The sequence below is a fragment of the Vulpes lagopus genome, chromosome 2, assembly GCF_018345385.1.
Source record: "Vulpes lagopus strain Blue_001 chromosome 2, ASM1834538v1, whole genome shotgun sequence".
Lineage (NCBI taxonomy): Eukaryota > Metazoa > Chordata > Mammalia > Carnivora > Canidae > Vulpes > Vulpes lagopus.
Window position 1 is genome coordinate 163,096,842 of NC_054825.1, and position 16,965 is coordinate 163,113,806.

Sequence of the window (16,965 nt, forward strand, 5' to 3'; positions counted from 1 at the left end):
CGTCTCTTTCAGACTTGGACACCAGCTCTGCAACCACTCAGGAGACACTTCCGAAAAGGAGGGTTTCTGAAGAAGCCACTTCCCCAATGGGGAAGATGGAGGGAGTTTTAAGAGCAGTGCTTGGGGATGCCAGGCTGGGGGGATCCTGGACATGGAGCCATTGGTTGGAGAACCAGGGAAAGCAAGAGAGGCATTCAAGGTGTTTGTTTGCTACTCCCAAAGAAAACATCTATGGGGAGAGAGGCCTGGGCTGTCGTGAGCTTGGGCGGAGCCTCAGGCAGACCTCAGCCTTCATGAGGAAGCAAAGAGGTCCTGTGGGAGAGCAAACTTGGAAGAGGAATGGTCCAAGAAAGAGCCTGAAGTGCCAAAGGACCTTTGTAGAAAAGAAGCCATTTAACTGCACCGAATGTGGGAAAGCCTTCATTTACCATTCAGACTATATTCTCCACCAGAGAATTCACACTGGAGAGAAACCCTACAAGTGTAATGATTGCGGGAAGGCATTCAGCAACAGCTCTTATTTCATTCAGCACCACATCATTCACACAGGAGAGAAGCCCTACGTGTGCAGCGAATGTGGCAAAACCTTTACACAGAGCTCATCACTTACTGAACATCAGAGGATCCACACTGGAGAGAAGCCATACAAATGCAAAGAATGTGGAAAGGCCTTCACACAGAGCTCCTCTCTCATTAAACACCAGCGGTGCCATACTGGGGAGAAACCCTATAAATGCAACCAGTGTGGGAAGTTCTACTCACAGGTGTCCCACCTCTCCCGCCACCAGAAAATTCACACAGGGGAGAAGCCCTACAAATGTGGTGAGTGTGGCAAGGCCTTCTGTCACACATCCTCCTTGACTCAGCACCAGACAATCCACACTGGAGAGAAACCCTACAAATGTAATGAGTGTGGGAAAACCTTCAGCCACAGCTCATCCTTGTCCCAGCACCAGCGAGTTCACACTGGAGAGAAACCCTATGAGTGCTCCGAGTGTGGCAAAGCCTTCAGCCACAGTTCATCCCTCACTCAGCATCAGAGAATTCACACTGGCGAGAAGCCCTATGAGTGTAATGAGTGTGGGAAGGCTTATACACAGATCTCCCACCTAATGAGGCACCAGAGCGTTCACATGAGGGAAAAACCCTATATATGTAGTGAATGTGGAAAGGCTTTCAGCCACACCTCCTCCTTCACTCAGCACCAGACGATTCACACTGGTGAGAAGCCCTACAAATGTAATGAATGTGGGAAAACCTTCAGCCAGAACTCTTCACTTACACGCCACCAGAGGATTCACACTGGGGAGAAGCCCTATGAGTGTAAGGTTTGTGGGAAGGCCTATACGCAGATTTCCCACCTTATCCAACACCAGAGAATTCACACCGGAGAGAAACCTTATGAGTGCAGTGAGTGTGGGAAAGCCTTCAGCCGGAGCACCCATCTTATCGAGCATCAGAAAATCCACACAGGCGAGAAGCCCTATAAGTGCCAAGAGTGTGGGAAAACATTCAGTCACAACTCGTCCCTCACTCAACATCAGAGAATTCACACTGGTGAGAAACCCTATGCCTGTAAGGAATGTGGGAAAGCCTTCAACCAGAGCATCCACCTCATTCAGCATCAGAGGATCCATACCGGAGAGAAGCCCTATAAATGTAACAACTGTGGAAAAACCTGTACCCAGATTTCACACCTTATTCAACACCAGAAGGTTCATATGGGTGGCAAACGCTATGTGTGTAAGGAATTTGGGGAGGATTTCAGCTGGAGTTCCCACCTGACTAAACACCAGAGACTTCACACTGTGCATGCCGCCTACATCTGTGATGATTTTGAGAAAGCCTTTGCGTGGAGCACACAGCTTGCTGATTATCAGAGAACTGCTGACCAGAAAGCCTGAGAAGGGAGCAGATGGGCAGCTCTGCTGTTGGGTTCGGTTCAGCCTTCATCAGCACCAGTAACTTCCTCCCAAAGAGTAACCCTAACACCATATATCGAGAGAACCACTTTCTCTATTACCTATAAGAAGCTGACACAGTTCATCACCAGCTGGGACAGCTTCTGATCATTTTAGGATCTCCCCCTAAAATCTCAGCCTCCCCCCAATTTTTCATTCTTACAGTGTCCCAGAGGGTTTCTGTGAACTTTTTAAATTTATTGGTCATTCATTAAATCGGAGCTTGAATATTCAAGAAAAAAAACACACAGCTGGAAAGATTAACCCTTTCGAGTACAAGTTTATGTAGCCGAACATAAATACTAGATTTTAGTTTCCTTTAAAACTTGAAACTGCAGATTTCATGGTAAAATCTGCAGTTGGCTTAAACAATATATTCCACATATTTACAGCCATTTTTAAAGGCCTATTTTTTCTATGTTTCCCACATCCAAGATTTATGTTTTATAAAGCAGTTGCCCTCTTAAACATCATTTTCTGTTTTTATTCATGCTCAAAGGGAAGTTTTTCTTTCATCAGGTTTTCATCACAAAAATATTGTATTAAGAAAACATGGTGGGGGAGGTGGGTAGCACCTGGGTGGCTCAGTTAAGCATCCAGCTCTCAATTTCAGCTCAGGTCCTGGTCTCAGGATCATGAAATCAAGCCCTGCATCGGGCTTTGCACTGGGTGTGGAGCCTGTTTGATATTCTCTCTCCCTCTGCCTCTGAACCCTCTCTCTAAAAAAACAAAAAACAAACCAACAATAGTATTTATTTTTTTATTATAAAAATAATGCACATACTTTTATAACACGAAACATTTCTAAGTAAAATAAAATATGCTCATCATAAAGAATAATTTGGAAAGTGAGAGAGGTATGGAATAAAATACCAATTCCTCATAACCACACAGCCCAGAAAGTGCCAGTCATTTTGCGTGTATTTCTGGTTTTGTTTTACTCTGTATTACATATGCATATTTTTAATCATAAAACAAAAGGAAAATACCCTCAGAAATCCTATTGTTTTGATATTTTGGTATTCTCTTCCAAATATCATTTTCAGTTATTTTTATTTTTTTAAAAATTTTATTTATTCATGAGAGACATACACAGAGGCAGAGACATAGGCAGAGGGAAACAGGCTCTCCACGGGGAGCCTGATGTGGGACTCGATCCCAGGATCATGACCTGAGCCAAAAGCAGATGCTCAACCACTGAGCCACTGAGGCGTCCCTCAAATATCATTTTTAACTACATGTTATTTTATTTCCTGTGATCAGAGTATAGACAAAATTTTGGCTTCTCTGATTTGCCCCTATTATACTATGAGCATTGTCTTTTGTAATCACATACACTTCATACTCGTCCTTACTCAGGCTAATGATATTTCATTGGCAGGTGCAAAGAAATTTACAAATCCATTCCCCCATTAGGCCTTGTTCTAAGCCCCGGTTGACACAGATTCACCAATTCTCCCAATTATTAGTAATGTTATAATGAACATTTCCATGCTTGCTTCCTCTCTCTTTCTGAGGAGATTTTTTCTCAAAGTTGTATTCCCAGGATGGAAATAGCAGGGGCAAGATTCTAATGATTTTCCTGATTATGGAACATTTTGTCAAACTGCTTTCCAAGTGAGCTGGAACTAGTCTACCTGGCACAAGGTGAGCATGAGACCACAGTTCCACTATATTTTTGCCAGCACTGAACAGCCATAATTTTGTCCTACATCAAATATAAAGAATGACTAGTATTTTCAGTAACCTACTGTGTGCCAAGTACTGTCCCAAGCCCTTGGTATGTATGAATCCTCATTCTTTCAACAATCGCACCTGTTTGGGGCTGTATCATCCCATTTTACAGGTGAGGACACCAAAGTTCACCAAGTTGATGAACTGGCCAAAGCCTCACAGCTTTGAGCTTGTGGAGTATAGATTCAAGCCCAGGGAGTCAGGCTCACAAGCTATGCTCTGAACTTCTATGGGGATTGAACACATTTCACATATAGTATTTTCACTCTTAAAATAATGTTTATTATTATAAAAATCAAAATGTGCTTCTTATAGAAAATTTAGAAGATCCAAGAAATCCAGACAATTTCACCTAAAGTTCAGTGCCACCCAGAGATAACCGTTAACATTTGGATATACTTCTGCTATTTTAAAAATTATATATATTATATATGCTTTAATAAATGTGGGGTATACTGAATATGCAACTTGGCATACTTCTAGTTTACTTAACTTTATAGCATGGGTGCCTATCATTAAATATCATGATTTACCCATGTCACTAAATAATCTTTAACAACCAAATGTTTGGGGAGGTTACATAGTTTATTCATCCAGTGAATTAGCCAATCCCCATTGGACAGTTTGGTTGTTTCCAGTTTTTTAATTTTCTAAAGGTCCCTTCTACTAAAGTCTTTAGCTGAGCATCCAACCAGTTTCCAACTGAAATCCTGGCAGGGAAGTCAGGAGTCAAAGAAAGAATGTTTCCATAATCCCAGATGTGTGAGCCAATGGCCTCCCAGAAGTTCTGTATCCATTGGCAATGTGACTAGCAGAAGATAGGTTCATCTCACCAACATCATATATGGTAACTATTACCATGTTTAAAGTCTTCCCAGGTAATTCTTTTAATATATGATTCCTTTCATGGTTGACAAAATACTCATTTATGGTGAATAATTCAGAAAACAAAAATGAAAGCAATGGCTCTCTATAAATCTTCATTCCAAAGATTCTAGATATTTTTCTGCGAATATGAACTTCCTTTTTGTTTTTATGAAATACTGGTTGTGTGTGTGGGTATATGCACACAAGTGTATATCCGCATAAATACACACTATACAATTTATACAGTATATGCACACACATATGATTTAAGACTTTTATTTTTTTAAGTAATCTCCACACCCAACGTGGGGCTCGAACCCACAACCCCGAGACCAAGATTCTCATGCTTCACTGACAGCCAGCCAGGCGCCCCCACACCTGTGATTTTAGAAGTGACTTTTTTCACTTGTTATAATGTGGATATTTTCCTATGATAATGCATATTTATTTATTTATTTATTTATACACATATCCTTGTCTTTAACAATTGCATAATAGTTCATGCTAGGGTTTATTGAATTTATTTAACCAAACCCTATTAATGGACATTGAGATTGTTTTCTTTTCCATCATTAGACATTTACTATTTCACACTTGTGCAAGAAATCTCCATAAGATGAATTCCTAGAAATAAACCTGTGGGACAACAGAATGTCCACACTTAAAATTTTGATAATTATTGCTAAATAATCCTCCAAAAAAAGATGAACCAATTTACATGACTCCTGGAAGTGTACATGAATTCCTATTTCTCTGTTGCCCAACTTCCTTCAAAAATCACTCCGTATCACCTTTGTAAAATATTTCTAGGGGTGCTTGGTGGCTCAGTCAGTTAAGTGTCTGCCTTCGGGTCAGGTCACAATCTCAGGGTCCTGGATTGAGCCCCACGTTGGCCTCCTTGCTCATTGAGGAATCTGCTCCTCCTTTTCCCTCTGTGCTCTCTCTTGCTCTGCTGTCTCACAAGTAAGCAAATCTTTAAAAGAGTTTTTTTTTAAAATGTTTATCTAATAAGTAAAAATGTCCTATCAATAGTGAAATTAATGACCTTTTATGTGTTTATTGAACTTCTGCCTTCAACAAAAATTGCATATTTATGTATTTTCTCCACTTTTAATTGGGCCATTTTTTGTATTGATTTATAGGAGCAAGTCTTTATGTATTACATATATTAACCCTTTGGTATGTTACTAATATTTTATCCCAGTTTGTTATTGCTCTTTCAATTTTGTTTATGATGTATTTTTCTATATAGAATTTTTAAAACTTAAGGTATTCAAATCTGTTTCTATTTTCTTATATAGTTCTTGGACCTAAATATCATGCTAAGAAAGGCCTTCCTCACCCCCAAGATTATCCTATATTTTATTCTAGTACTTTTACAACTTTTTAACAATTAAATTTTCATTTCATCTACATTTTTTAAAAATGTCTTATGGTGTGAATTTTCAGGCTCTAGGCTGCATTCCTTGTTTTGTGGCCCCTTCCTCCATGTTCAAAGCCAGTGGAGTAGTATCTTTAAAACTCGTTCTTCTAATATATCCCACCATGTATGTTCGTTTATCACCACATTTGATCCACTTCCTTCTCAAAGACTCACGCCCACCCTTTTACTCACATACTAATGTAGAACACTTGGATTTTTTGTCTAAAAGGAGCTAATTTTGAATCTTGCCTTTGTCATTGTCTTGCTGTCTGATTCTGTTTCCTTATTTTTTCAAAGGAGAATAATAAGACTTTATTATGAAGGATGTATTGGTTTTCAGGTCACAGAAAAATTCAAAATAGCCCAAACAAGAGACTATTTACCAACTCAAGTAGCCAAAAAGACCAAAAGCAAGGCAATCTGTTCATCCTGGTACTTCAGGATGCTTTCAATGGCAAGTAAAAGAAAACCCCAACTCAGGCTAGAAAGAAGAAATCTACAGGAAGGGCAATCTCTAGCTGCTATACATTAAGATTTCTCTACAGTTCACTTGAGAATTATATGGCTTTTGGCACACATATATGTTCTCAAATATTTGCATTCCTGACCACAGAGTTAATCTTTCATTTCTGTCTCAGCCCCTTGCCTGGTTACTTTATAGCACAAATCATAATATCCCTTTAATGTCTCCTACGTACTGCTTGCTCCCTGACTCCCTGAAGGCAGGTCTATGTGTGTCCTTCGCTACTATATCCCCAGCTCCTAGAGCATTGCCTAGAACATAGTAGGTTCTCAGAAAATAGTCAATTGCCTTATTTAGTTCAAGGCTGAAGTCATTCCCCTCCCCACCCGCATGGTACGAGAATGGTAGCTTCCCCACACCATCCTTAAGACCTAGGTCATTCAGCTTCAAATTTCGACCAGATTGAGAAGTAAATATGGTATTTTTTTCTCCTTTTCTTCTCTTTCTGCTGACCTCCTACTCATCCCTCAAAACCTTATTCAAAGATCCCCTCCTCTGAGAAACCTTCTTCGCATTAGCTCTTTCCCACCCTACCTACTTTTCCTCCCTTCTTTCTGCTGGAACATACCTTACCCATTAAGTTTTACGAGCAGAGTACGCTGTTTTGTTGAGCATCCCTGCTACTTAAAAGCGCCTGTAACTAAGGGCCTTCTCCTAGCGCCGGCCCTTTGGCAGTTGCCATGGAGACAGACTCGTAGTCGATTCCAGCCGACGGTTGCCCTGGAGACGGACGCTGGCAATGCTTCTCCACTCCGCCTACGGAAGAGACTGAAGAAGCGTTTGACACACAGATCAAAGCCCCGCCCGGGACTCCTCTAGGTTTCCTCGCTCCTTGACCTCTGAGGACGGTTGCCCGAAGGAGCCCGCATCACGCGGGCATCTGGGAAATGTAGTCCATCAGGGAGTCCGTGCAGGTGCATACACAAGCAGGGCACTGGGGCTGCGCACGCAGCAGCGCCGCCATCCTGGGGATTCCTAGTGGGGAGCGAACTCCCCGTGAGAGGCCGACCCGAGGTCCAGGACACAACTGCCAGGTACTCGGAAAAGAGGCGGGACCTTAGCCAAAGAAGCCGATTGGGCAGAACATGCTGACATTTATTCTGAAAATCCCTGTGCAGGGTCTCCTTCTTGAGTCCAGTGAGAAACTGAGGTTCAGAGGGTGTGGGGCTTCGACCTGGGTTGTTAACTGATCTTCTCGGTGCTCTTGGTTTAGGAATTCATAGGCTGGGGTTCCTGGGTGGTTCAGTGGTTGAGCACCTGTATTTGGCTCAGGTATGATCTCAGGTTCTGGGATCCAGTCCTGCATTGGGTTCATCCAGGGAGCCTGCTTCTCCCTCTGCCTATGTCTCTCTCTCTCTCTCTCTGCGTCTCTCATGAATAAATAAATAAACCTTTAAAAAATAAAATAATTTTTAAAAATACTTTGAATCTATATGGATGGTGGAACGCAATTCTATGCTCAGTAAGGAGTTTGCCTGAATGAATGTTCTGCCTGAATGAATGTTCTGAGGACATCAGGAAGTCAAGAGGGACCTGGGAAGTTTTTCTGTTACTTGGGGCTGTCCTGGCCGCTGGAAGGATCTGGCATCTCCAGTTCCTGCCCACTCATGCACTAGTCACGGTGATAATGGGAAGGGCCCCTGCCAGTCACCTGAATGCCCCAGAGGACCAGCCAGCCACAGCAGCTCCTGGGAGCTTGTTAGAAATGCAGAGTCTTGTGCTGCTGGGCCCGCCAGGACAGTGTGCCCTGGGACAGGAACGAGTGATTGGAGCACATTTGAATGTTGGAGAAGCTCAGCTTTAGATCTTTCCCCAGTGGCCCACATGGACTCATTCCATGACCAGGGGCAGGGCCAGCCTTAGATGAAGCAGTTTGGAGATGGAGAGGATTTCTGTCCTGGGTCCAGTGAATCCAAGCCTGGAGGATTCCCATGTGGACACAGACAAGCTCCATGTTTAGGGCTGCAGGTTTCCCCATGAAAGACACAGCGACCTGGACTATACTCAAGGACTCGTGGTCAGGGACTTCCAGTGCAAGACCCAGAGGAGCATCATGTGCCCAGGTGAGGGGGCTCCCCACTTAAATTATAATTGACAGAAGATCCAACTCCAGTTGGCTGAAGCAAAACGGAGTGTTCCAGCTGGAATAACAATAACTGAAAAGTCTAGGGGGCAATCATGCCTGTAAGACCTTTGACCCATGCCTGACCCTTCATGGATTATCTGGGTCAAAGGCTCCTGATTTGGAAGAGTAAGCTGAGGATGTGGATAACACTTCTCTTTTCAGTCTCCTTCAGATGGGAGGCCATCAGGTCACCTCCAAGGGGCAACCCTTCTGATGAGCCTCATTCCCAGAGTTCATGAGCCACACCTGCTGGTAGCCACCAAACTGGACAGCACGGACAGGGCATCTGCATCAGGACAGCACTGCCTGAGGTGACAGACATGGCAGGATGGGTGGGGTGAGGGTGTGTCTGTCACCATGGTCCCTGCCCCAGGGTGGTCAGAAAGGATTTCCCTTCAGTGGGGGGGAGGGGGCCTAGTCACATCCAAGGCAGTGTGGTCTGTCTCGGGTGGGAGGGACCACGCTTAGCTGTGGCGAACTTCGATCTAGGGATTTCCCATAGTTGTCATGCCCGAGGGGTCCATCTGCATGTGTTCTGAGGTCCTGGTGAAGTTTGAATGGTGGCTGAAGGCTGGTTCACCTTTGGGGCAGTTCTGAGAGTTTCTGGTGTGCATGGCTCACCTGGGATTTGTCTTCTGAAACTGTTCTGAAGCCCTGTTCTGAGTGCCACCCTAGGAAGCCCACTCTCCTGTGGAAGGACATTGTGTTCATGCCACAAGAGTTCATAAAGCCTGGGGGTCACTAGGACTATCCTCAGTCTGATGATTCCTGAAGAGGATTCAGCTGATAGTCATACTCATGGCCACAACTCATTACAGTGAAATGTCACAGAACAAAATCAGCAAAGGAATAAGGCATATGGGGTAAAGTACGTGGGAGACCAGCACCAGTTTCCAGAGTCCTCTCCCTATGGAACCACATAGGCCATATTAACTCAGCCAGCACTGAGGTGTGACAATGCGTGTGGAATGTTCTCTACAAGGGAGACTCATGAGAGACCCAGTCATTGCCCAGAGTTTGTACTGGGGCCTAGTCCTGTAGATACCCTTGGCCTGGAATGCACAAAATTAGAGACTCCCAGAACAAAAGCGGGTGTTTAACTGAAACCACCTCAAAAAGTCACCTTATCATATGGTTCCACTTCTAGGAAACTTCCAGAATGGGTTAATCCATGCAGGCAGAAAGCAGACTGGAGGCTGCCAAGGGCAGGGTTGCTGAATATGGGAAACACATGCTTAATGGGGAGGGGGTATCCTTTTGTGGTGATGTAAAAATCTCAGATCTAGGTCAGGGTGATCGTCACACAGCACTGTGAGTGTACTAGATGCCACTGGGTTGTTACTTTTAAAGGGTTGCTGGTCACTCTGATGTTTATCAGTCCAGTTCCTCAGCTCCTAATAGGCCAAAAAGACACTGGTCTTTCAATTAGGAGATAATAGGCCTCTTGCTCTTACTCATTGTGATCTCCAGTGCTCTGGATTGAAAAAAAAAATGTATATATATATATAACCTCTCCCAGAGCCAGCCCATTCTCAGAGATAGTGAAGATCAACCCATCTGGAGCTGATACTTCCAGCCACCAAGCCACAACATCCCCTGCCCTAAGTCATCCCGGGGCCATGTACCAGGCCATTGGGGATCAGCCCTGGAATCATCCAGATTGACCAGACCTGAGCTGTGCTCTTCCTTGCTTTTTCTATGGAAACTGGACTTGGCTTTCCTGCCCTCAGTTGACACTGGGACCTCCTCGGGACCAGCCCTATGTGAGGTGGCATGTCCTCTTCTCTCATGAAATGTAAGAAATAAATCCTTCCTCAGTGGCATTACCCTCTCTGTGCTGGCATTTGGTCACCTTCATAAATTCCAATCCCGAAGGTACAAGTGGAGACTCTTCCTCTAGGGTGTTCAGAGGGATCACAGCCCTACCAGCACCTGGATTTTGGGTTTCCCTGCTCTAGAACTGTGGCAGACAGTAAATTTCAGTTGTTTTCAGCCCCCTGGGTTTGTGGCAGCCCCAGGAGTCTCATATGGCGGGCACACCATGCTACGTCCCTTGGCACAGATTTCTTCTCTCTCTATGCGAGCCCAGGTTGGATTTGATCGGGTGGGTGTCATCGGTGTCTGAGAGCTCATGAAATGCAAAACTACCTCTAAGCTTGGTTGAAACTATGCAGGGCTGATTTGGACACAAATCCGAGCTGCAATCCCCCCAGCAGCACATGGGTGGGCTGGAGCAGGTCCCACAGTGGCTCTGGCTGGGCTGATGGACGAGGAAGCTTAGCACGATGTCCTGATGCCTGGTGTTGGTGTGCACCCTGGTGGGGGCTCTGAGTTCCAGTCTTTCATGAGGAAGGACTGGGGCATTGCTTAGCCCCAGTCTTTGCTTAGCCCCTTAGCTGGGGCATTGCTCTGACAAGGGGTCCCCAGTTCTGAGATGTGAGGGAGCTGGGTTGCTGCTGCAACTCCCATCCTTGAGTCAGCCTCGTGGGTTTGGGTTTTACCACCTTATCTCTCCTGTAGCTATTTTTATTATCACATTTATCCTTTTTAAAAAAGTTTTATTGAAGGACTCCTGGCTTGCTCAGTTGGTGGAGTGTTTGACTCTTGATCTCAGGGTTGTGAGTTCAAGCCCCATCTTGGGTAGAGATGGCTTAAAAATAGAATCTTAAAAAAATAAAGTTTTCTTGAGATATAATTCACATACTGTACAATTTACTCATTTAATGTATGCAATTAAATGATTTTTTAGTATATTCCCAAATACGCACAACTATCGCCAATTTTTAGAAAATTTTTATCACCTCAGAAGCCCATACCCATTAGCTATCAGTTGCTCCCATCCACCCATTCTTCAGCAACTGCATTCTTCATCCTGTCTCTCTGAATTTAACTACTCTAGGTACCTCATATAAGTGGAATCATTTGGTATTTGTCCTTTTCTTGCTGGCTGAGTGCCCTTGGTATAATATCTTCAAGCTTCATCCATGTTGTAGTGTGTGTCAGAATTTTCTTCTAAGGCCAAGTAATATTCCATTGTGTGGACGTGCCACATTTTGTTTATTCATCTGTCAGGAGACACTTGGATTATTTCTACCTTTGGGTTATTTGGAATAATGCTGTTATGAACATTTGTGGACACATTTTCATTACTCTTGGGTGGATACCTGGAGTGGAATTGCCAGGTCAGAGGGTAATTCTTCAGCTTTTTGGAGCCGTCGGACTGTTTTGTTTCTTTTGCACTGATTCTTCTACCTTAGTTGAAAGTGGCAAACTGGAAGGGTGGATAGAAGGATGACTCTGAGCAGGGCCCATGCTCCAATGGCTGAAATTTAGGTTTGCAACCCCTGACCTCACTGATAATATTGCTGCATTGAACCACTGGGATAAGAAATTCAGAAAACCTACATGTCGATAGGATTTTCTCTCCCATCCCACTGGTCTCAGTGACATCAGAGGTGACTCATCTTAGTGATTTATCACTAAGGGCGTGAACTGAAATCTATGGCTTCTGACCATAAAGCTTCAACATTGGCTTGCCCACTGAGCCACCTGTGGCAGGGCCAGAAATGGCAGCATGGTGGGAAGTATGGGGTAAGATGCTGAAGCTCTGCCCCTTGTTTGGTGTTTGTGTCTTGCCTCTCTGAACCTTAGATTTGGGATCATGGTATCCTTAAGACGTGAGGATCCCACAAGGAAGAAAGTGCATGATCATTTTCATGTGCATTCAGAGCATGATGCTCACAAAACTCAGATGGTTTTCATTAAGGGGGCTACACCCATTGGGGGCACTCAAGCAACGCTTTGGGTCTAGAGTGAGACCAGTAATCTCAACTGTGATGCCTTCCAGCCACTGGGGGGTCCTACTGAGTTAGGAGGTCTTCTCTGTATAGTTAGAATGGCACCAAAGCTTGCAAGGAATCAGTTTGAAAACCTCAGTGAGAATGGATTCATTAACATCTCCCTCACTTGAGGTATTAACATGCTTTTCTGACTGAGGAATGAGGTGGTAAATTAAACCAGTATCAGCCAGGAATTCTTTGGCTGGGATGAATATAAAACCCACCTCCACCTGGCTTAAACAACACGGGAGCATCATGGGCTTTGGCCAACTTCAAAGTCCAAAGTGAATGTGCTCAGGTAAGGTTTGATCCAGGAGCTCAACAGTATCACCAAGATACGTCTTACTTCCATTAGTTTTTGAAGTATTGATTCATCTAAGATTGAGTCCCTGTATTAGTTTCCTAGGGCTGCTGTAACAAAGTACCACAAACTTGGTGGCTTAAAACAAGAGAAATTTATGCTGTTGATTCTGGAAGCCAGAGGTCCAAAGTCAACATGTAGGCAGAGCAGTGCTCCTTCCAAAGGCTCTACGGGACACTCCTTCCTTGCCTCTTCCAGCTTTTGGTGGCTTCCACTGTTCTTTGGCTCATGGCCACATCACCTCCTCCTCAGTCTCCATCCTCATGTGGCCTTGTCTCTCTGTGGCCCTTCCTCTTGTAAGGATACCAGTGGTTGGATTTAGGGCTCACCCTATTCCTGGAATAATGTCATCTCAATCCTTTAATTATTTCCAAACAAGGCCACATTCTGTGTTTCTGGATGAGCATGAATTCTGGGCACTGTTTAAACCACTACTGTCCCTAGCAGCTCGAGGTGGCTGCGCCAACGACAGCTCCATGCATTTTTTTGCTCGTGATCAGCAGGAAGGAGAAAACATCTTTGCCCCTTAGTAGAGGTCCTGAGATTCACTGTGCTTTGCCCAGCTTAGGTCAGGCCCATTTCTGAACCAATCACAATGGCTAGAGATGGGAATGCTGTTCAGCCAAACTGGGCCACATAGTCTTTGCCTAGAATGGGGGATGGGATGTAAGGAGGATGCAGAACTACATGCGTCCCCGAGAGATGGCAGGGCTGTTGGGGAGGTGAAGGGTGGATCTCAGAAGAGAGAGACGTTCACGGTCACCAGCAGTGCCAACAGCTTTTATCAAGTAACCCAGTGTGCACGAAGGGCAAGGGACATAGTGGCCATTTCGGTCATGGTGGCACAAGCTGGAGAGCTACTTCTTTCAAGAGTGCTGTACTTCCCAGCCTCCCGGGGAGTCCCCTTGGCAGAGAGATCTCTGCTGGTTGCTCAGATCTCAGTGGATCTACCCTGCCTGGGATCGCATCAGAAGACTTATTTCAAGGCAGCTTTGGAAAGCTCCTCCAGAAGAGGTCTGCAGGCCATTCAGTGGCACCCTGGGGGTGGGGCTCTAGTGGAGGCAGGGGGTGCATCCACGTTCATGTTTTATAAAGTAGGATAGGTTGTATAAAGTAGGTGTCTAAGTCAGTTTTCTTAGAGTACTATCTTTTCAACATCAGGCGTCCGCATGTCACCTGCTTGGGTTTTTGTAGAGCAGCTACAAGATGCCCACCCAAGCTCCCAGCTGCCTGCACCAGGATTCTCCTGACCCACTAATTTCAATCCACACCCCTTAAACCTTTCACCCATAACTGTGAGTGGACAACCAGTATCACATGCCAGGAATGAAAGTTTGCTGTAAGAGTAAATGCAGCAAAAACTTTGCACTTTTTTGATAGCATTGTCTACCCCCGGGTGCAAAGCTGGAGTCTTGCTCTGCCTGGAAGAGGAGACAGGGAGATGTAGGGTGTTAAAGCCACGTCCTCATTGAGGTGACCAGGAGGATCAATAGACTCAAAATGGAAACCCTGGTCTCTCTGTTGGATAGAGATCCAGCCCTGATCACTCCCCACCGCACCTCACCCCTGCCAACCCACAGTGGACATGTAGCATGAGTGAGCAAAATAAACTTGTATTCAGCCACTGATGTTTGACACTTAACTGTGTCATCACAGCATTTATCTGGTCCACCCTGACATGCTTAGTTATCTGCTGGCAGGATGCGAGGCCTTAGCCAATTCAGTGTTCCCACTTCGTTCAGTTATATTGCACTGCAAATTTTTTGCTATGGATGTGTGCCATGCATTTCCCTTTAAATAGCTCACTTTTTAACTTAAATCTATTTATTTATTTAAGTAACTAAAATGCAGGGCCCAAACTCACAACCTGAGATCAAGACCTGAACTGAGATCAAGAGTGGGATGTTGGGATCCCTGGGTGGCGCAGCGGTTTGGCACCTGCCTTTGGCCCAGGGCGCAATCCTGGAGACCCGGGATCGAATCCCACATCGGGCTCCCGGTGCATGGAGCCTGCTTCTCCCTCTGCCTCTCTCTCTCTCTCTCTCTCTCTGTGACTATCATAAATTAAAAAAAAATATTTTAAAAAGAGTGGGATGCTTAACTGAGCCACTCAGGTGCCCCTAATCAATTAATTTTTTTAAGATTTATTTAAGAGCAAGCATGAGTGGGGGGAGGGGCAGAGAGAATCCCGAGCAGACTCCCTGCTGAGTGTGAAGCCCAATGTGGGGCTCAGGACCCTGAGGTCATGACCTGAGCCAAAATCAAGAGTCAAGCACTTAACTGAGCCACTTAGGTGTCCCTAAATAGGTTTAAGGACTTTCTACCATTGCCATGAGTGGGACACTAGTATTTCTTGTTAGTAAAGGAAGAAGGGGGAGAAAGGAACTAAATACCATGAGGAAGGTAATATTCATTTCTAGCTACTGTGATTGCCTGAGCCTGAGGCAATGTCTTTGTAACTAAAGAGCGAACGACAGTGTCCATGCTTCCTCTTCAGTCAGGATCACCTTAGAACGAAGTGTTGTTCGATGATACATCTGTGGACCTGATGAAGTTGATGAAGTTGTATGGCTCCCGGGTGTCCATGCCCCACCCACACTTTGGTAAGGCAGATATAATCATCCCCTCTCATGGGCTAGTTTTTATCGTTATAGCCCTCCTCCTCCAGAATGTGAGCACTTGGCAGGAACAGGGGCCTCTGTGTGCCCAGCACCTGGCCAGGTATGTGGCACCAGGCTGAAAGAACCAACCAGTGCTTACAGACTCAAAACTTTAATCAGAGAACCACCACACACACACATAAAGGCATTTCCACACTGGCCCACAGCAACACAGGTTGGTAGTTACAGAGTCTGCCCCCCACGATGGCTGCCAACTTTCTGCAAGGCCTCTGGCCTCGATCTGTGGTATCAAAACTCTTGTTGAACACACTCATTGGTTCGGAGATCCTGCCTCTGTGCTGCCCCTACGGTACAGAACAGGCCTGTTGCCCACACTACACAGCAATCTGAGGGCAGGGACCACGTGCAGGGAGTTCAGTATTTTGGCCATTTGGAAACCAATATGCTCCCCACTGTGGCGTAAGCCTAGTGCTCAGCCGATCTGTTCCCAGTTACAACAACAAAACCAACCAGCAGAAATTAAGGTACAAGGCTTAAAAAGCGCAAGAACACATACTCCTAAGCATTTTAGCACCAGAAATATGAAAGATATCAGGAGAGTTAGTGTCTTCAGGAGATTCTGTTTGTGCTTCAGGAAACGTGACTGGTCACTTGGTGGGTGTGAAACCCAGAGCTGAGCAGGCGCCATCAAGAGAGAACTGATCGTGCGGTTCCATGAGGGGTCTCCGCTGTAGAACAGGCTTGGCCAAAGGTGAAGAGTTGACTTAAGGGCACCAACAGGAAGAATGGTGTCCTCCCTGGGCTCTCCAGCAATCCTCCACAGTCCCAGAACTTGCTGTGACATGAAGGAATGGGGCATTTTAAAATGTCACTTGTAGGGCAGCCCTGATGGCTCAGTGGTTTAGCGCCGCCTACAGCCCAGGGTGTGATCCTGGAGACCCAGGATTGAATCCCACGTCGGGCTCCCTGCATGGAGCCTGCTTCTCCCTCTGCCTGTCTCTCTCTCTCTCTCTCTCTCTCTGTGTGTGTATTCTCATGAATAAATAAATAAGATCTTTTTAAAAAATAAAATAAAATGTCACTTGTAAACGAACAGTACTTCTCTGTGGAAATGGAAACATCCATTTCCCTTTGATTCCAGAAGGTTCAAGGCAAGGGTGTGGCTTACTGTATTGGTATTCCCTATCCTGGAGCCTGGCAAAGTGCCTGGTGAGTGGCTGGGACAAAAGGTACATAAGGAACATTCTAGCAGTCACTTCCACATAACCACAATCTTCACCATCAAGCATATCATCTGTGAACCGTGTAGCAATATATAATGCAGCTTTCCCAACTGAATCCCACTGCTTCTAGTACCATTAACTTCCACAGCAAACTGGCTCTCATACCGTATAACCAACTTTAAATGAGGGAAGGGGATTATGGGAAGAAGTAGCATGTGTATGTGGGAGAATGTCCTTTTGAGTGAGGTTTTGGCAGTTAGGAGTGGAAAGTTCCTGCTATTTGGTGTT

At 45.0% G+C, this 16,965-nt stretch overlaps 1 protein-coding gene across 5 annotated transcripts in view; it reads left to right on the top strand.

The window, feature by feature from the left end:
- The window catches only part of IZUMO2 (IZUMO family member 2), a 36,579-nt gene extending 30,217 nt beyond the window's left edge, over window positions 1-6,362 (top strand). For all 5 annotated transcript variants that reach the window (XM_041745171.1, XM_041745173.1, XM_041745175.1 and 2 more), the window contains one exon: window positions 13-6,362. In XM_041745171.1, coding sequence (XP_041601105.1) covers window positions 13-1,904 — 1,892 coding nt within the window. In that variant the 3' untranslated portion in view covers window positions 1,905-6,362. The remainder of the gene's footprint in view (window positions 1-12) is intronic.
- Window positions 6,363-16,965: the final 10,603 nt, after the last annotated feature.